The sequence below is a fragment of the Protomyctophum parallelum genome (genome assembly GCF_964188405.1).
Source record: "Protomyctophum parallelum genome assembly, chromosome: 15".
NCBI classification, from domain to species: domain Eukaryota; kingdom Metazoa; phylum Chordata; class Actinopteri; order Myctophiformes; family Myctophidae; genus Protomyctophum; species Protomyctophum parallelum.
This window is the reverse complement of record NC_139710.1, coordinates 50,693,148-50,713,745: the sequence shown is the minus strand read 5'-3', so window position 1 is coordinate 50,713,745 and position 20,598 is coordinate 50,693,148. Positions and strand designations below refer to the sequence as shown.

Here is a 20,598-nt window from a genome sequence, read left to right as displayed (position 1 = left end):
CTGGGCATGGAGTTCACCAGAGCTTCACCCTCCTGGGCATGGAGTTCACCAGAGCTTCACAGGTTGCCACTGGAATCATCTCCCACTCCTCCATGACGACATCACAGAGCTGGTAGATGTTAGAGACCTTACGCTCCTCCACCTTCCTTTTGAGGATGCCCCAGAGATGCTCAATAGGGTTTATGTCTGGAGACATGGGAGCGTCGTATCCAGAGGTTGTCTTTGGGAAATAGACGTAGGAGTTCTGCCAGCATGGCTGCAGAGGTTGAAGGGCTCAGCCCATACGCCACAGTAAGTACACGCTGCATCAAATTGGTCTCTACTATGGCTGTCGTCCCAGAGGGAAGCCTCTTCTAAAGATGACGCACAAGAAAGCCTGCAAACGGTTTACTGCAGACAATCAGACTAAAGACATGGATTACTGGAACCATATGTCCTGTGGTCTGATGAGACCAAGATAATATTATTTGGTTCAGATGGTGTCAAGCGTGTGTGGCGGCAACCACGTGAGGAGTACAAAGACAAGTGTGTCTTGCCTACAGTCAAGTATGGTGGTGGGAGTGTCATGGTCTGGGGCTGTATGAGTGCTGCCAGGCTGCCAGCACTGGGAATCTACAGTTCATTGAGGGAACCATGAATGCCAACATACATACTGAAGCAGAGCATGATCCCCTCCCTCCAGAACCTGGGCCACGGGGCAGTATTCCAACATAATGACCCCAAACACTCCTCCAAGATGACCACTGCCTTGCTAAAGAAGCTGAGAGTAAAGGTGATAGACTGGCCAGGCATGTCTCCAGACATAAACCCTATTGAGCAATTCTGGGGCGTCCTCAAGGCTCAAACGGAAGGTGGTGGAGCGTATTAAAGATCTTTAACATCTACCAGCTCCGTGATGTCGTCATGGAGGAGTGGGAGATGATTCCAGTGGCAACCTGTGAAGCTCTGGTGAACTCCATGCCCAGGAGGGTGAAGCTCTGGTGAACTCCATGCCCAGGAGGGTGAAGCTCTGGTGAACTCCATGCCCAGGAGGGTGAAGCTCTGGTGAACTCCATGCCCAGGAGGGTGAAGCTCTGGTGAACTCCATGCCCAGGAGGGTGAAGCTCTGGTGAACTCTATGCCCAGGAGGGTGAAGCTCTGGTGAACTCTATGCCCAGGAGGGTGAAGCTCTGGTGAACTCTATGCCCAGGAGGGTGAAGCTCTGGTGAACTCCATGCCCAGGAGGGTGAAGCTCTGGTGAACTCCATGCCCAGGAGGGTGAAGCTCTGGTGAACTCCATGCCCAGGAGGGTGAAGCTCTGGTGAACTCTATGCCCAGGAGGGTGAAGCTCTGGTGAACTCCATGCCCAGGAGGGTGAAGCTCTGGTGAACTCCATGCCCAGGAGGGTGAAGCTCTGGTGAACTCTATGCCCAGGAGGGTGAAGCTCTGGTGAACTCCATGCCCAGGAGGGTGAAGCTCTGGTGAACTCCATGCCCAGGAGGGTGAAGCTCTGGTGAACTCCATGCCCAGGAGGGTGAAGCTCTGGTGAACTCCATGCCCAGGAGGGTGAAGCTCTGGTGAACTCCATGCCCAGGAGGGTGAAGCTCTGGTGAACTCCATGCCCAGGAGGGTGAAGCTCTGGTGAACTCTATGCCCAGGAGGGTGAAGCTCTGGTGAACTCTATGCCCAGGAGGGTGAAGCTCTGGTGAACTCCATGCCCAGGAGGGTGAAGCTCTGGTGAACTCCATGCCCAGGAGGGTGAAGCTCTGGTGAACTCCATGCCCAGGAGGGTGAAGCTCTGGTGAACTCCATGCCCAGGAGGGTGAAGCTCTGGTGAACTCTATGCCCAGGAGGGTGAAGCTCTGGTGAACTCCATGCCCAGGAGGGTGAAGCTCTGGTGAACTCCATGCCCAGGAGGGTGAAACTCTGGTGAACTCCATGCCCAGGAGGGTGAAGCTCTGGTGAACTCCATGCCCAGGAGGGTGAAGCTCTGGTGAACTCCATGCCCAGGAGGGTGAAGCTCTGGTGAACTCTATGCCCAGGAGGGTGAAGCTCTGGTGAACTCCATGCCCAGGAGGGTGAAGCTCTGGTGAACTCTATGCCCAGGAGGGTGAAGCTCTGGTGAACTCTATGCCCAGGAGGGTGAAGCTCTGGTGAACTCCATGCCCAGGAGGGTGAAGCTCTGGTGAACTCCATGCCCAGGAGGGTGAAGCTCTGGTGAACTCCATGCCCAGGAGGGTGAAGCTCTGGTGAACTCCATGCCCAGGAGGGTGAAGCTCTGGTGAACTCCATGCCCAGGAGGGTGAAGCTCTGGTGAACTCCATGCCCAGGAGGGTGAAGCTCTGGTGAACTCCATGCCCAGGAGGGTGAAGCTCTGGTGAACTCCATGCCCAGGAGGGTGAAGCTCTGGTGAACTCCATGCCCAGGAGGGTGAAGCTCTGGTGAACTCCATGCCCAGGAGGGTGAAGCTCTGGTGAACTCTATGCCCAGGAGGGTGAAGCTCTGGTGAGCTCCATGCCCAGGAGGGTGAAGCTCTGGTGAACTCCATGCCCAGGAGGGTGAAGCTCTGGTGAACTCTATGCCCAGGAGGGTGAAGCTCTGGTGAACTCCATGCCCAGGAGGGTGAAGCTCTGGTGAACTCTATGCCCAGGAGGGTGAAGCTCTGGTGAACTCCATGCCCAGGAGGGTGAAGCTCTGGTGAACTCCATGCCCAGGAGGGTGAAGCTCTGGTGAACTCCATGCCCAGGAGGGTGAAGCTCTGGTGAACTCCATGCCCAGGAGGGTGAAGCTCTGGTGAACTCTATGCCCAGGAGGGTGAAGCTCTGGTGAACTCCATGCCCAGGAGGGTGAAGCTCTGGTGAACTCTATGCCCAGGAGGGTGAAGCTCTGGTGAACTCTATGCCCAGGAGGGTGAAGCTCTGGTGAACTCCATGCCCAGGAGGGTGAAGCTCTGGTGAACTCCATGCCCAGGAGGGTGAAGCTCTGGTGAACTCCATGCCCAGGAGGGTGAAGCTCTGGTGAACTCCATGCCCAGGAGGGTGAAGCTCTGGTGAACTCCATGCCCAGGAGGGTGAAGCTCTGGTGAACTCTATGCCCAGGAGGGTGAAGCTCTGGTGAACTCCATGCCCAGGAGGGTGAAGCTCTGGTGAACTCTATGCCCAGGAGGGTGAAGCTCTGGTGAACTCCGTGCCCAGGAGGGTGAAGCTCTGGTGAACTCCATGCCCAGGAGGGTGAAGCTCTGGTGAACTCCATGCCCAGGAGGGTGAAGCTCTGGTGAACTCCATGCCCAGGAGGGTGAAGCTCTGGTGAACTCTATGCCCAGGAGGGTGAAGCTCTGGTGAACTCTATGCCCAGGAGGGTGAAGCTCTGGTGAACTCTATGCCCAGGAGGGTGAAGCTCTGGTGAACTCTATGCCCAGGAGGGTGAAGCTCTGGTGAACTCCATGCCCAGGAGGGTGAAGCTCTGGTGAACTCCATGCCCAGGAGGGTGAAGCTCTGGTGAACTCCATGCCCAGGAGGGTGAAGCTCTGGTGAACTCCATGCCCAGGAGGGTGAAGCTCTGGTGAACTCCATGCCCAGGAGGGTGAAGCTCTGGTGAACTCCATGCCCAGGAGGGTGAAGCTCTGGTGAACTCCATGCCCAGGAGGGTGAAGCTCTGGTGAACTCCATGCCCAGGAGGGTGAAGCTCTGGTGAACTCCATGCCCAGGAGGGTGAAGCTCTGGTGAACTCCATGCCCAGGAGGGTGAAGCTCTGGTGAACTCCATGCCCAGGAGGGTGAAGCTCTGGTGAACTCCATGCCCAGGAGGGTGAAGCTCTGGTGAACTCCATGCCCAGGAGGGTGAAGCTCTGGTGAACTCCATGCCCAGGAGGGTGAAGCTCTGGTGAACTCCATGCCCAGGAGGGTGAAGCTCTGGTGAACTCCATGCCCAGGAGGGTGAAGCTCTGGTGAACTCCATGCCCAGGAGGGTGAAGCTCTGGTGAACTCCATGCCCAGGAGGGTGAAGCTCTGGTGAACTCCATGCCCAGGAGGGTGAAGCTCTGGTGAACTCTATGCCCAGGAGGGTGAAGCTCTGGTGAACTCTATGCCCAGGAGGGTGAAGCTCTGGTGAACTCTATGCCCAGGAGGGTGAAGCTCTGGTGAACTCCATGCCCAGGAGGGTGAAGGCAGTGCTGGAAAGTGATGGTGGCCACACAAGATATTGACACTTGGGCCCAATTTGGACATTTTCACTTAAAATGTTGAAAATTAGTGGTATTCCCCTTTACTATGCCATTAATATACCTTTTGAGTTGTCATAATAAAAAATATAACGACCCCCATTGGGGGGGGGGGGGGGGGGGGACCTTTTTATTATATCCACACAACAGCTCAAAGGTATATTAATTACTAGCCCCTCTCGGGACCCTACGTAAAACTTTTCTGATATTTTGTTGAGTTTTACGTTGGGTCCCTGCTCACTACTGTATTTTCGTATGGAAATTCCTATACGCGGAAGTGGAGATTCTCTCTAAAATAGGACCCGCGGCATGTGACGCCATTATTTTCCTTGAGTTATTCTGAATTCGGTAACTTTAAGTAGCTATACATCCAGCTGCGAATATCTCCTGTGGCGCGGAAGCCGTTAAGTATTTTTAATCTTTGTTTGACCGATTTGGTCGCTTTATTTCTTCTTGTTTGTTTACCGTTTATTGTACCGCCTCCCGGTGTGCGGCTACGTCCCTGCCTCTGATCTGCTGTGTCATAGCTATAGCGCCACTAGCTAGCCAGATAGGCGGTACAATGAGGTGTCAATAAACAAGGAAGGAAAAGAAGAATCCAAGCTTCCAAATCGGGCAAACATATATTAAAAATACTTAACGGCTTCCGCGCCACAGGAGATATTCGCAGCGGCATGTATGTGTACTTATACTTTACATATTCAGAAAGCCTCACACTGAATAATATCGTCATAGAGCGCGGGGAGCAGCGAAACATGGAGTAAATGTTTTAAACAGGTGGCATGGACGACGTGGAACAGGACCCAATGCACTGGGTCGAACAAATGTCAGAAACTTCAGTAGCATTTGGGTTCTGCTTGGAGGGCTAATTAATTACATGAGTCGTATTCCCCTTTAAGGGTGTACTCACTTTTGTTGCCAGCCGTTTGGAATTTATGGCTGTGTTTTTTGTTATTTTGAAGAGAAAATTAAATCTACACTGATATCTAAGATGTACACTGACTACTTTACATTGTATCAATGTGTCATTTCTTCAGTGTTGTCTCATGAAGAGATATAATGAAATATTTGTAGAAATGTGTGGGGTGTGCTCACTTTGGTGAGATACGGTACATCTTTGGTGGTCCTTGACATGAAAATGGTTGAGAACCACTGACATAGAAGGAACACAGGTTTTAGAAGAGACAATGGTCCTTGGGCCTAAATGGGTAAAAGTGGTTAAAAGGAACCCTGGCTATTAAGACAAATATGCCTTAGTTAAAACATTATACTTGCCCTCTATAACTAAACACCTTAAATATTTTATTTCTTTCATAAAACATTATACTTGCCCTCTATAACTAAACACCTTAAATATTTTATTTCTTTCATAAAACATTATACTTGCCCTCTATAACTAAACACCTTAAATATTTTATTTCTTTCATAAAACATTATACTTGCCCTCTATAACTAAACACCTTAAATATTTTATTTCTTTCATAAAACATTATACTTGCCCTCTATAACTAAACACCTTAAATATTTTCTTTCTTTCTTAAAAAGATAATCTTTCACTCAATAGGGACTGCTGTCGCAGCAAACAACTTAAAGGTATATTCAGTGATTTCACTTAATTCAAATATCACTTATTTTTTTGTTTTGTTGTGATAATCCTCCCTACTATAGAGTGTGCTGGCCATATAAGGAGTTCCTCCCTGTCCCCAGTTAACGCCTGGGGGTCAAAAAACCTTAGGTTTCGTTTTTGACTCTCTATCCTGATTGGACGAAAGGTTGGGTCCCACAGCCAAAAACGAAACATAAGGTTTTTTGAGTGAAATCACTGAATATACCTTTAATAATTCCTAAGGTTAATATGATCATCAAACAACATATTTTCAGATGGGGGTCCGTGGCCAAATGCAGATAATTCCGGGGGTCCTTGACCTTGACATGAAAAAGGTTGAGCACTACTGACGTAGAAACATTAGGTTTTTCAGAAAACTGCCAGGATTTAGAAGGCATTTGTAGAATCGTCCTCGGGTCTAAATGGGTTAAACTATAAAGGGAACATCTTATTTTTTATTTTTTACTCTGTTCTGTTTCCAGGGCCAAGCTGGCCTCGTTGTTTGGACTGGACCAAGCAGCGAGTCATGGCAATGAATCATTCCAGTACACGGCACCAAAACAGCCCAGAAAGACCTCAAACCCAGGTGAGATCAATCAAATCAATCAATCAAAGACCTCAACCCCAGGTGAGATCAATCAAATCAATCAATCAAAGACCTCAAACCCAGATGAGATCAATCAAATCAATCAATCAAAGACCTCAAACCCAGATGAGATCAATCAAATCAATCAATCAAAGACCTCAAACCCAGATGAGATAGATTACACCAGCCATTTGTGAGTTTTCGCCATTCTTTTGAATCTGACCAATTAACACATACATTTTAAAGAAGGGTAAATATGCCTTAAAAATATATATTTAGTTTATTCACATCATATTTGTATCTGTGCATACCATAATCCACCGTAATTAGTAATGTCATTTGGCATCGTATATAAGTTTTGTTAATGTGCTTATTGTGTCTTTATTCTATATATGGGCGTGCAACGAAACCTAATGCAATGAATATCGTTTGTTGTCCATTCGTAGTGCTTCCTTCTCAGAAACTGGCTGCAGCGCCCCCTGGAGCTCCGGCAGTGTTACTGGCCACAGCAGTCCAGGCCTTCAGATAGTAAGTACAATCATTTCATGGAGTAATGAAGTGTTAGTTGCCTTCACCGGTGTGTCGTTGCTGTCGGGCAGAAACCTCTCATGTCCATATTCTAACTCTTTGTGGCTTTTCGTAAGTTAATGCCCTACTTGATCATACGACAGCATCACGCAAAAAGCATCCAAAATAGCAGATCTACAAGCTATTTTGGACAGTGTTAATTTTGTAGACTAAAAGACTCAAGTTTTTTAGTCGGAGACTATATCCAAAGCCTGGTAATTCATTGTGAGCTTATAGATCCGCTAACCTGTTTTCGGTGCAACCATGTGTAGAGAGCCTGTTTTAGTGATGTGTTTATATTATATAGCTATACTAATTGTAATTATTTTAATATTACTAAGACATAAAACATATCAATGCTGCGTTTATTTGTGAGCAATCTAATTTTTCAGCTTCTGTACATCGTCTCGTGATCCTCCACCACTCGGAGATGGTGGCGCCTTAGGCTAAAAGTCAATTGATTGAAGTGCTGCCAAGCTCCTTTGGCCTTTCTCAAATTCATTTCTGTTGCACAGCATTAACGGACAATACGTCAAGCAAGGAAAACTGGGAGCTGCGGTACTTGGCAACCACTCGACGAAAGAGGTTGGAAGAGCTAATTGGTTGTCGGTCATTTCAGATTATCCTAAATGTTTGATTTTGGTAAAAATAAATAAAGTGCCTTTTCCGTCTCTCATTTTCAGTACAAACTGTTGCTTTATGTGAGCCAGCAGAAACAAGTGACCGCTGCCAGGATTCATACTGGCTTCGTTTTCACGGTGAGCAGAGAGTAAAAGGATTGTCACAATGATCACTGTCACTTTACATTGTCTTTGGGGATTAATGTGCTACAAAGCATATGTGGAGTCTGTCAATATTATTGCCGTACTTGGATTTAGGGAAATGATCTGCTGTTCTTGTTTTCTTTGTACCATTCTCATAAATATTCAATGGGAGAGATTCCTTTTTCAACATTTCGTTACATTTCTGTAACACGTTGTTGTGGCACTTCCTCTCCTGCAGGTTCAGCCCAGCAACTATTGCACTTTTTATGACGACCAGCGGCAGAACTGGTCCCTCATGTTTGAAACGGAGAAAGTTGCAGCAGACTTCTGCAAAGAGGTGAGAGGGACGGTGGGGGATATTGGAGAGACATTGATCACTGGGCTTGTGGTAAATATTTGACAGTGTTCCGTTATTGAAACAAAGTCTGAGTTTGGAGTTCTGTTGCCTCTGTTGTCAGTCTACGGGTATAATGGACTGTAGTGCTGCTCCACTCTTGCTGAAATGTGAATCTCAATTTTCCTCCACAAGAATTGAGATCAAGATTATCACACGATTACATTTTCTTTGCATGAAAATATTTATTGTCTTTAGTCTGTAGATGAACATTACTACATTAAAAATGCGGCACTTGTAGGCAACTACTGTGGCTTTAAACAAATAATAATAATAATAATAATAAAACTTTATTTGTATAGCACCTTTCATGACATGAAATGCAGCTCAAAGTGCTTTACAGAACAATGGAGAATAAAAGAAAAGCAAGGCAACGACAGTAATGCAATACAGTGAGGACATGAATAGCAAAAACTAAAATAAAAACAACTAAAAGATCAATTAAAAGCAATGTTGTAGAAGTGGGTCTTGAGCTGAGCTTTAAAAATGTCTACAGAGGCTGCCTGACGAAGGTACAGTGGGAGCTTGTTCCATGCCGTCGGCCCGTAGAAGCAAAAAGCTGCTTCCCCGTATTTTTTTAGTTGCCATTTTTTTAGGCAAAGCGAGCAGGCCAGCAGTGGAAGACTTTAGGGGGCGGTTTGGGACATATTTAGGCAGGCAGTCATGTAGGTAGGAAGGTGCGAGACCATTGAGAGCTTTGACATCAAAGTGCTTGACTTAAACCTCTCTTAAAGTCTCTCTTAAAGTCGCTCTTGTAGGAAACGCATAAGAGTAACTAAAATGAATTGGACTGCCAACTAGTGCTGCACGATTCTTGCTCAAATCTAGATCTCATAGGTGTCTCGATCTTTTTTTCTTTCTCGATATATACTTATATCGGCCTAGCGCTTTCAACCACTCAAAGCACTTTGTAACTTATACATGTCTCGCATTCACCGATGGCTGAAGTCCACACCCACAACACCAGAGGGAGTGCAACAAACCATGTACAACCCAGATTCGGCACAAACAAGGGACTAAATTATTTTCGCTCCTATGCCACCAAAATGTGGAACGCCCTACCAACAGTCATTAAGACATGTGAATCCCTTGACTCCTTCAAAACCGCTCTCAAAGGGCACCTACGGATGGCTGCAATTCGAAACTGGCCTCTGTAAAATCTGAATCCCCCCCCACCCCCCCCCCCCATTTTCCCTCACTGTATATTGTATCTTTTCCCTTTTTTGCTTCCCATATGAGGAATTCCTGTTCTGTACTTTAGCTACATAGAAATGTCTATTTGTATGTCTCTAAATGTCTGTATGTCTTTAAATGTTTTGATGAATTGAACAATGTGGACCCTGTTGTAAACAAGTGTAATGCTTAATTGGGTCATCCACTCACAGTTGACAGTCTTTGTATTGAGTTTGTGCTTAACATGTACTGTAAATTCTACAAACTGTTAATAAATATTTCAATCAATCAATCAATCAACCAACCATGCAAGGCACTAACCTGCTCATTATATTCAGTTCAGCAGTGTGGTCCAAGGACATGTAGACACAACGCTGGGGATCGAACCCGGAGCCTTTGTGGCCACTCTACCTCCTGACCCACTGTGGCTCCATATGTCTGTATGTCGGGCAGCAGTGCCTCAGGCGTAGAGTGGCCGGTAGAACAGCCGGATGGCAACAGTGAGGTTCCCATAATCGAAGAGCAGGTGTCGAAGTGTCCTTGACTCCTTGAGCAAGACGCTGAACCCCTTATTTGCTCCCGATGAGCAGGTTGGTGCCTTGCATGGTTTCCTCCGCCATCGTTGTATGAATGTGTGTGTATGTGTGTGTGTGTGTGTGTGTGTGAATGTAATGCACAATCCATGTAAAGCGCGATATCAATTGACCATTTATGTCTGTTTGGACACATGGAGCGGGTGGCTGCTCGGTAGGATAGACTCCACCCGGTCATCAGATTATTGGCTTAGGAATGCGACAAAAGCAAACCACTCCGTTGAGACGCTTTGGATGGAAGCTGCAATCGGCTCTCTGCTTCAACGCTTACTCGGCTTTCTTGTGCTTCAGGTGTGTCTGGCGAAAGTGAACAGCGCCACCTCCCTGGACGCGGTGGTTGTTCAAGACCTGAGTCTGGGAGACGGTCAGGAAGTAGAGAATGGAGATTCCCTTCAAGTGGCGTATACAGGCTGGCTCCTGCAAAACCACACCATTGGACAGGTGGAGTGTTGTTTGCTTTCAGTATTACTCTTTCAGTCTTTGTCTTCATTTGTTGGATGTGACAGGCAGGCGACAGCGCAGCTTATTCAAGTCTAAAGCCTATGCATGTCGGTGTCTCGCACGCACACACACACACACACACACACACACACACACAGTATATACTTTTAATTTTGATTTTGTTCCAGGTGTTTGACTCGAACTTAAACAAAGACAAACCGCTTCGAGTGAAACTTGGAGCTGGAAAAGTCATTAAAGTGAGTCATTTCTTATTTTTGTTTGCCTTGTTGTGATGAATTAGTCTAATTAGTTATCTTAATTAGAACTGTAGCTGTGCCCTCTTCCCTCTTCCTCCCACTCAGACTCTCCTTTCCTCATTGCATTTCTGTTTCTCTTTCTCATTGCTTTGCTTGTTCTTCCTCTGTTTATTACCGCAGCCCATGGGATTCATGTACAGTAGCTCCATAAATCCTGGCTCCTCCTGCCCACATGTCGAAGTGTCCTTTGGCAAGACACACCTGTGTGTGTGTGTGTGTGTGTGTGGGGGGGGGGGGGGGGAGTTGGGACGACTGGTGTCGACTGTTCGCCGCTTCACCTCCCAATGTATGAATGGGCGGCTGTGGCTCAGGAGGTAGAGCAGGTCGTCCAATGATCCCTGGGTCGGCGGTTCGATTCCCGGCTCCTCCTGTCCACATGTCGAAGTGTCCTTGGGCAAGACACTGAACCCTACACTGAACCCTACAATGAGTCGGTTGGTGCTAGCTTGCCACCATTGGTGTGTGAATGTGGGAAGTGAGGACGCTGGCGTCGACTGTTCGCCGCTTCACCTCCCAATGTATGAATGAATGAACCGTTGTAAAGCACTTTGAGCACTTGGAAAAGCGCTATAAAAATGCAATTCATTATAGTGAATGAATGAACCATTGTAAAGCACTTAGAAAAGCGCTACAAAAATGCAATTCATTTGCCATGGGGAAACACTGCTTAACTCACTGAAAATGGCAAAAAGCACAGGGGACAAAAGTGTGTTGGTTTTGGTTGCTTTTTTTTGGGCATGTTTTCCCAGATGATAATTATGCTTGTCTGGTCTTTTCATAGATAACTTCATTATTTTGTATTAAACAGTGATGCAATTGTGTGTGTGTGTGTGTGTGTGTGTGTGTGTGTGTGTGTGTGTGTGTGTGTGTGTGTGTGTGTGTGTGTGTGTGTGTGTGTGTGTGTGTGTGTGTGTGTGTGTGTGTGTGTGTGTGTGTGTGTGTTTGTTTGTTCAGGGCTGGGAGGAAGGCATGCTGGGGATGAAGAAGGCAGGCCGTCGTGTCATGGTGATCCCACCCAGTCTGGCGTACGGCTCCAAGGGCGTGGCCAACCACATCCCAGCCGACAGCACGCTTGTCTTCGAAGCAGAGCTTCGACGGGTAAGGCCCTCTATTGGCGCAAAGCACATTGCGCCCAAAAAACCCACCAAAGCACCAAAAAAACAACACCTTGTCCAGGCGTCTCTTCCGGGTGTTTAACCCATTCTGACCGGGCACCCATTTTGGTGTTAGCATCATGTTATGCTTTAGCTATTGAAAAATAGCAGATCTACAAGCTCATATCGCGCCACCGAGTGGCGCGATACGAGCTTGTAGGTCTGCTATTTTTGACCTGAGATCAGATTCATACGAGGTTTCCGCCGGACACACACTGGTCTGATGAACCCATTCTGACCTGAGATCAGATTCTAAAAATGTCAGTCGCTCTTCGATAAATAAATAGCAGACCTACAAGCTCGTATCGCGCCACTCGGTGGCGCGATATGAGCTTGTAGATCTGCTATTTTTCAATAGGTAAAGCACGACACGATGCTAACACCAAAATGGGTGCCCGGTCTGACCGGGTTAAGAGGAGGCAGATGCAAGCTGAAGCCATCCTCCCATTGGGTTGCGTGGCAGAATAACCAATGAACCGACGTAAATCCATCCTCCCATTGGGTTGCGTGGCAGAATAACCAATGAACCGACGTAAATCCATCCTCCCATTGGGTTGCGTGGCAGAATAATAACCAATCAACCCAGCTAAAATGGTGGGCAGAAGTGCCACTTGTGCGAAACCTCTGCGTAACCTAGAGCTTTGGCAATGGAGCTCAGCTAGATTAGATTATGGAAGTAAAGTAAAAAATAGATGAAACCCGGCTGTAAAACACAGTTACATGTCTTAATTGTTTTAAGCCAAACAGACAGTTTTCATTCACCTCGCGTCACTAGACCTTCACCTCGGACAAAGCCCGATCTGTGTTCCAGTAAGGTGGTTTCCGTTTTTTTCAGCGTCTCTTTGTTTTGGTCCAATGTGTTGACAGCTGGGTGTGACGTATATTAGCAGCGACATTGCAGTTGCAGTATGTAGTCTCAAGGCTTTTGCGGCCAAATTAATTCCATTTTCTCCAGAAACTGGCTGTATCAAATATGAATGGACATAATTAACGACGCACAGCCACCCAACTGACAGAAAGGCCGGGACGATCCGTTTATTTTTCAAACTGTTCTTATATGAAGCGACCTAACAATCCCCCTATATAAAAAAATACATGAACCTTCGACAGGCCTCTACTGAAAGTGACGTCAGACTTCGGTGCTATATAATCATGATAAAATGGCAGTATGGCACCATTTTTCTTCTACAGTTCAGAAACCCATCCACCAGTGACATCATCGATGGGGAATCCAAGCTAATAAAAACTGCAGGCTTTCTAGTCCTGAAAAGTTGCAATGCGAAAATGGAAGCCATCGTTCTCACGATAATAAAAATCTTATTATCTTATCTTAATAAATATTGTTTAAAAAAGAAATGATGATGTCACTGGTTTCTGGACTGCCCACAGCCCTACTATGAGACACAGACTGAGTAGAAAAAAACTGACATTTTATCATGATTATTGTTGAGGATCTTTTATATGAAGATAGGTTGAAAAGTGGAGAAGGTGATCCTTTAATCTTTTCAGCCTGGAGCTTCGATTACAGGCTCCACCAACTAAGAAATATATTGTAGAATTGAATAAAGCATAAAAGCTGTTCAGTCTTTCAGCTGTCCTCTTATTTCTTTTCTCTCAGGTAAAGTTTTCTAAGGACAGTGGGTCTGACCGGGCCAGTGCCAGCTCGCGGGACTCAAACGGCCCTTCCGCAACGCCGTCCCCTGCTCCCAGCGTGGAGAACATGGCAGCAGAAGCTCCTAGCCAGCCCACCGCCACAGGACCAAAGTAAGAACACTAGTTCTGTGACTCCTCTGGGAACCTTTCCTCAAACCTGAGTTTATATTTTGATGCACACCAATGGCCGAAATACACGCTCACTTTAGAGCTGAGGACACCATGCATGCATGCAAATTAAACAGAGTATTGTACTTATTTTTCTTCTCCTGTATATAGATTATTTTGTGGTAGCATAGACTAACATATTTAACAATATCAACAACAAAGGGACACATCGTGTGCTGCGCAGGTGTTGAGTCTCTGCGATTACCTTGGGATGTTGCATCCCATAGCCTGGAGGGTTGACTGTCAAAAATATGTCAACCTTAACCGAAATGTATTTCGCAGATTTTCTGCAAGATTTAAGCAAAACAGGACAGACAATCCGTCTCCCCCTTAAATGTAAAAATAGAGGTCATGGTGCACTGCACGCATAACCTAACAGAAACGCTTAATACAATTATCTTAATTCTTGGGTTTCTAAGCTGATTTGCCCATTACCTTCTCCCTTTCAGTGAATCGCCACTTCGAGCAAAGTCGAACTCCCTCAGTGAACCGTTGACAGTAAGCATGCTGTAATCACTGAAATAAACGGCTGCATATACACACACACACACTCTCTGACTGAGCAATATTAGAACCTGACCATTCTTTTCCTATCTGCAGAATCCAGATGCCACCAAAGCCAAGCTGATCTCCCGCATGGCCAAGATGGGTCAGCCGATGTTACCCTTTATGACGGGGGTTACCAGCCAGCCGGACTCCAGTGACTCTGAACTGGAGGTGAGATGATTTCTTTAACCCATTCTGAACGGGCACCCATTTTGGTGTTATGGCATCATGTCGTGCTTTAGCTATTGAAAAATAGCAGATCTACAAGCTCATATCGCGCCACCGAGTGGCGCGATACGAGCTTGTAGGTCTGCTATTTTTTGAAAAATCGAAGAACGACAGACATTTTTTTAATCTGATCTCAGGTAAGAATGGGTTAACAATGAAACTGTCAGGATGTAATAGACATTTTTTTAATCTGATCTCAGGTCAGAATGGGTTGAGCACTTTACGGCGACCGTCTCTATTCTTGGGCATGTGCATGCGTGCAAATCTCAGCCATGACCCGTGTTACCAAGTGGGATTGTGGATCGGCTGTTTGTCAGTAATAAAACCTTCAAAATGACATACTAGACATGAGGCAGACTGTCAGTAATAAAACCTTTAAAATGACATACTAGACATGAGGCAGACTGTCAGTAATAAAACCTTTAAAATGACATACTAGACATGAGGCAGACTGTCAGTAATAAAACCTTTAAAATGACATACTAGACATGAGGCAGACTGTCAGTAATAAAACCTTTAAAATGACATACTAGACATGAGGCAGACTGTCAGTAATAAAACCTTCAAAATGACATACTAGACATGAGGCAGACTTGCAGGTGAAAGATAAAGTTTCATATGTTCCAGGCCTGGACAACATAGGTGAAATAACCGAAGAACTCAAACAACAAAACTTAACATAACTTAAACAGAGAGGTTCTGGAGTCAACCCATGGCAGCCTACTGTCTACTGAACCATTTCCCCTTTATATAGACTCTGACTCCACCCCTGGCTGAGCAGTCAGCCAATCACAATGCATTTAGCAACACCCAAGATGCTCCCCCCCCCCCCCCCCCCCTAAAGCAATCCATCAGAGCTCTGTTCAGACAATCAAGGCAGCTTCCCAATTACAGCATCTGCATGGATAACACATGTATGTTAGATTCACATGTTACAGCATCTGCATAGATAAACACACGTATGTTAGATTCACATGTTACAGCATCTGCATAGATAAACACACGTATGTTAGATTCACATGTTACAGCATCTTATGGATAAACACACGTATGTTAGATTCACATGTTACAGCATCTGCATAGATAAACACGTATGTTAGATTCACACGTTACAGCATCTGCATGGATAAACACATGTATGTTAGATTCACATGTTACAGCATCTGCATGGATAAACACATGTATGTTAGATTCACATGTTACAGCATCTGCATGGATAAACACGTATGTTAGATTCACACGTTACAGCATCTGCATGGATAAACACACGTATGTTAGATTCACATGTTACAGCATCTGCATGGATAAACACGTATGTTAGATTCACATGTTACAGCATCTGCATGGATAAACACGTATGTTAGATTCACATGTTACAGCATCTGCATGGATAAACACACGTATGTTAGATTCACATGTTACAGCATCTGCATAGATAAACACACGTATGTTAGATTCACATGTTACAGCATCTGCATAGATAAACACATGTATGTTAGATTCACATGTTACAGCATCTGCATAGATAAACACATGTATGTTAGATTCACATGTTACAGCATCTGCATAGATAAACACACGTATGTTAGATTCACATGTTACAGCATCTGCATAGATAAACACACGTATGTTAGATTCACATGTTACAGCATCTGCATGGATAAACACACGTATGTTAGATTCACATGTCACAGCAGAATGTGCACCTTCTGTGGGACTGAGAATCCAAATGTCACAACATACAATACAGCATAAATACAATGAATGTGTATTGTTGAACAGCATACATTACTCTTTGATTTGATTTATTTTATATATTCATGATCCAATTCATAGAGCAGTACAGAATGATCAGGATTGCACAAAAAGTCAGGACTTAATTCCATTGTGATCCAAATAAATAAATAAATTGTTACAGCATATGATAAGAAGAACATGTGTACTAATGGCATTTACAACCGGCCGTCATAGATCAATAAACAAAAGACAATAAATAGATATAAATAGATAAATACAGCACTATACTAACTTGCCCATCAGCCACTTTTTCAACATATTTTTTTAAATTAGACTGGGCAAATTTAATTTCCCTTGGGATTTTGTTCCAATCCTCCACCCATGTATATTTAAATGAGCTTCTACCTACCCTATGTCTAGGTTTATATATTTAAATGAGCTTCTACCTACCCTATGTCTTAGGTTTATATATTTAAATGAGCTTCTACCTACCCTATGTCTTAGGTTTATATATTTAAATGAGCTTCTACCTACCCTATGTCTTAGGTTTATATATTTAAATGAGCTTCTACCTACCCTATGTCTCAGGTTTATATATTTAAATGAGCTTCTACCTACCCTATGTCTTAGGTTTATATATTTAAATGAGCTTCTACCTACCCTATGTCTCAGGTTTATATATTTAAATGAGCTTCTACCTACCCTATGTCTTAGGTTTATATATTTAAATGAGCTTCTACCTACCCTATGTCTCAGGTTTATATATTTAAATGAGCTTCTACCTACCCTATGTCTCAGGTTTATATATTTAAATGAGCTTCTACCTACCCTATGTCTTAGGTTTATATATTTAAATGAGCTTCTACCTACCCTATGTCTTAGGTTTATATATTTAAATGAGCTTCTACCTACCCTATGTCTTAGGTTTATATATTTAAATGAGCTTCTACCTACCCTATGTCTCAGGTTTATATATTTAAATGAGCTTCTACCTACCCTATGTCTCAGGTTTATATATTTAAATGAGCTTCTACCTACCCTATGTCTTAGGTTTATATATTTAAATGAGCTTCTACCTACCCTATGTCTCAGGTTTATATATTTAAATGAGCTTCTACCTACCCTATGTCTCAGGTTTATATATTTAAATGAGCTTCTACCTACCCTATGTCTTAGGTTTATATATTTAAATGAGCTTCTACCTACCCTATGTCTTAGGTTTGGTTGTTTAAGATCAGCTACACTAGCCCTTGTGTTCAAACTATGGAACTGGTTAACATACGGGAAGTAACCTTTAAAATATTTTGGGCATTGTTCTTTTAACATTTTATAGACCATAATGAGTCTCAGTTGTTGTATTCTGCCTTCCACTGGGAGCCCATTTAATTCTCTAAAATATGGTTAGCGCCAATGTGGGTTCTTGGGGAGAGATAAAGGACTACCCTCCTTAGTTTATTTTGTGATGTCTGTAGTTTATCTTTGGTATTTTTAGATAAGCTGCTGTACCAGGTTAGGCAGGTGTAATCAAAGAGACATTGTACTAATGCTGAGGCCAGTGGTTCTATCTAGAAATGTGGCAATCCTAGCTAGCAGAGCCGAAGAGTTTGATCAATCCTCAAGGGGGCCCCCCCCCCCCCGCAGCCCCGCCTCCCCGCACCCCCCCCCCCCCCCCCCGCCACAGAATTGCGTTGGGGGGGACTGTCGCGGCCGAGCGAAGCGAGGCCGCCGCCGCGGATTTATTTATTTATTTATTTCCCAAATGGTCTAAAAATGAGTTCTTTAGCATACTTTTACCAATGAATTAGCCTATACACAGTGACATTATGTCACGCCTCAAGAACAACTACAAAAGAAACCCGATTAGCACTTTTTAACACCTCTTGGACGGCCGGTACTCTCAAGACAGACTGTTGCCTGAGGAACAACAGGGGAGGCGCTGTTTTCCCGAATATTTGACGATGGGATTCTCAGATTGCCGGCGGAGAGGTCCAAAATGTTCGGAATTCCCAGAAAATATGTAATGTAAATGTAAAATGTCCACGAAAATCTTCATGGGGGCCGAAAGGGGCCCTAGGATTCTTCATGGGGGCCATGGCCCCGTGGCCCCCACAGACTCTACGTCGCTGCTAGCTAGGAACTTATAGTCCTTGCGTGGATCTTGCCAATAACTGAGTGGGCCATCGGTTCACTCTGAACACAAGCTGCTCCGTCACAACCCGCCCCCTCTAGACCAGGAACCGAACACGTTAGCTCAGGCTAGTAGATATTTAATTAACTATGATTCTCTCCAGGACTCGGGTGTGTCTCGAGCCAAGGACCGGCCTGCTGCCCCTTCTCCTGTGCAGATTTCCACTGCCCCTCCGGGCCCAGCACAAGGTGAGGAGGACCCCTTATGCAGTTCAGGGCTTAAAGTTCTCCGTCCTGGGGACGGCCTTCCGTCCTGAGGATTTCATAGGGACCATTAATGAGATCAGTGTAGATCCGCAAAACAATATATTAACCCATTCTGAACGGGCACCCATTTTGGTGTCAGCATCATGTTATGCTTTAGCTATTGAAAAATAGCAGATCTACAAGCTCATATCGCGCCACCGAGTGGCGCGATACGAGCTTGTAGGTCTGCTATTTTTTTTAAATCGAAGAGCGACTGACATTTTTAGAATCTGATCTCAGGTCAGAATGGGTTCATCAGACCAGTGTGTGTCCAGTGGAAACCTTTTATGAATCTGATCTCAGGTCAGAATGGGTTAAGGGGGGAATGTGTAAATGGGCGTGGTGTGAATGCCATGACCAAGCAGTCACAACGCAGCAGGCTTGCTATGTTTGTCAAGTGATTTGAGGGGCTCGGGGGGACAACAAAAATTTCCAATCCGATCCTCATAATAACAATAATTTTCTCTGCGGCCTGGCCACTTAATTAATAATGAGAGGGGCGCCCATGTGTGCACGTCCACTCCTAGTTGCATGCGTGCTGCTCAGGGCTCAAGCACAAGCAGCACAGCCTGGTCTGACTCTACAAACAATCAACATTAGGACAAATCAAAGTTATCAAACGGTGAAAGCAGCCAATCGGCATGAGGAAACAAGTAAACCTTTGTGTGGATGTTGTACAGCCTCCGTTGCGTTAAGTTGAGTGCCGTGTGTCTGTATCCATAAATAGCAGCATAGCTTGTCTTTGTGATTAGCGCACTTGTGGTTTCACGTGAAGGTTTCAACACATGTCATCGCAGTGAACTAATGTACGATCGCGGGCTGGATGTTTTTGCACAGATCACTTGACTTTGTTCTAATGTTAAATGCTGTGTGCGGCTAAATCTCGTTTGTGACCCATTGTATATCCTTTGAATTAGGGATGCACCGATCTCCGATACTCGTATCGGAGATCGGCGCCGATCCAGGCTAAAATTCTAGATCGGGTATCGGATCGGTGGCCGATCCATTATCCGATCCGATCCGATAATTATGTGTAATTACAGTATGAAAACAACTCTACCTCCTCTGTGACACAGCAGTGTATTATTGACAGTATAACATGTGGAATGCAGCCAGGCTAGCCTGCGCACACATTAACCTGGTCTAATTGTTGCACAGTTATTTAATAAATAATTCAGTGCATTTATATCTGTGTTTGTTACATTTTGTTTTACAAAGTTGGGAAAGTAATGTTTAAGTCAAGCCTTGATGTTGCCTTACACAAAATAATGATTCCAGACTCCACACAGTGAGGCATACAGCTTAATAGGTTATTACGTTTCTTTGTGGGGGGTATCGGATCGGTACTCTGTATCGGCAGATACTGGACCCCCATGTATCGAAATCGGTATCGAATGCCAAAAGGCCGGATCGGTGCATCCCTACTTTGAATACACCGTCTGGGGTTTTACTGCCGTTTCTCGCTTGCTTTAAGTTCACAACGCAACAGGGAAAATAACTGACCTACAGGCCCGCGTTGTGGTCTTGTAGCTCGGCAGAGGCGGAGCTACAGAAAATGCATGTGAGAGGAGAGCTCCTGCACAGTTTACAAACAGCCGACAGTGTGAACAATAAGCAATGGCAATTTACTGTACAGTAGTATTTGGGCTGTAGTATTTTAATATACCATTAAAAAAAAGAAATCTGTATATATCAAATTGCTACAAAACCTGTATATCCATTTGTGACATAAACAATAAATTGAAGGATCAAATTAAGACTGATAATGTACCATGCACGTTCACATCATTTACATTACTTAAAGCTGCTATAAGCAGGGCTGCACACAGCGTCTTTGGTCTAGTACTCAGAGGAGCACCTGGAGGAGTTTCTTGGTGCTCCTAAAATGCGGCGACCCGTCTCGCCGGATGGATAAAAGAGGGATGAATAACTTATAGCAAAACGATATTTATTGGATGAGTGGGGAGTCAATGGAGGGTATTGCAACTCTAGATTTAGCCCTAGAATGGCTCTTGTTGTAGATTAATCCCATTAAAAAAAA

At 45.0% G+C, this 20,598-nt stretch overlaps 1 protein-coding gene across 1 annotated transcript in view; it reads left to right on the top strand.

Moving 5' to 3' along the window:
- The window catches only part of fkbp15b (FKBP prolyl isomerase family member 15b), a 70,738-nt gene that overhangs the window by 7,332 nt on the left and 42,808 nt on the right, over positions 1-20,598 (top strand). The window contains exons 2-13 of the mRNA XM_083783559.1: positions 6,286-6,389; positions 6,836-6,917; positions 7,472-7,541; positions 7,640-7,714; positions 7,959-8,057; positions 10,172-10,321; positions 10,510-10,578; positions 11,593-11,736; positions 13,411-13,556; positions 14,063-14,111; positions 14,214-14,330; positions 18,416-18,500. Coding sequence (XP_083639685.1) covers positions 6,286-6,389; positions 6,836-6,917; positions 7,472-7,541; positions 7,640-7,714; positions 7,959-8,057; positions 10,172-10,321; positions 10,510-10,578; positions 11,593-11,736; positions 13,411-13,556; positions 14,063-14,111; positions 14,214-14,330; positions 18,416-18,500 — 1,190 coding nt within the window. The remainder of the gene's footprint in view (positions 1-6,285; positions 6,390-6,835; positions 6,918-7,471; positions 7,542-7,639; positions 7,715-7,958; positions 8,058-10,171; positions 10,322-10,509; positions 10,579-11,592; positions 11,737-13,410; positions 13,557-14,062; positions 14,112-14,213; positions 14,331-18,415; positions 18,501-20,598) is intronic.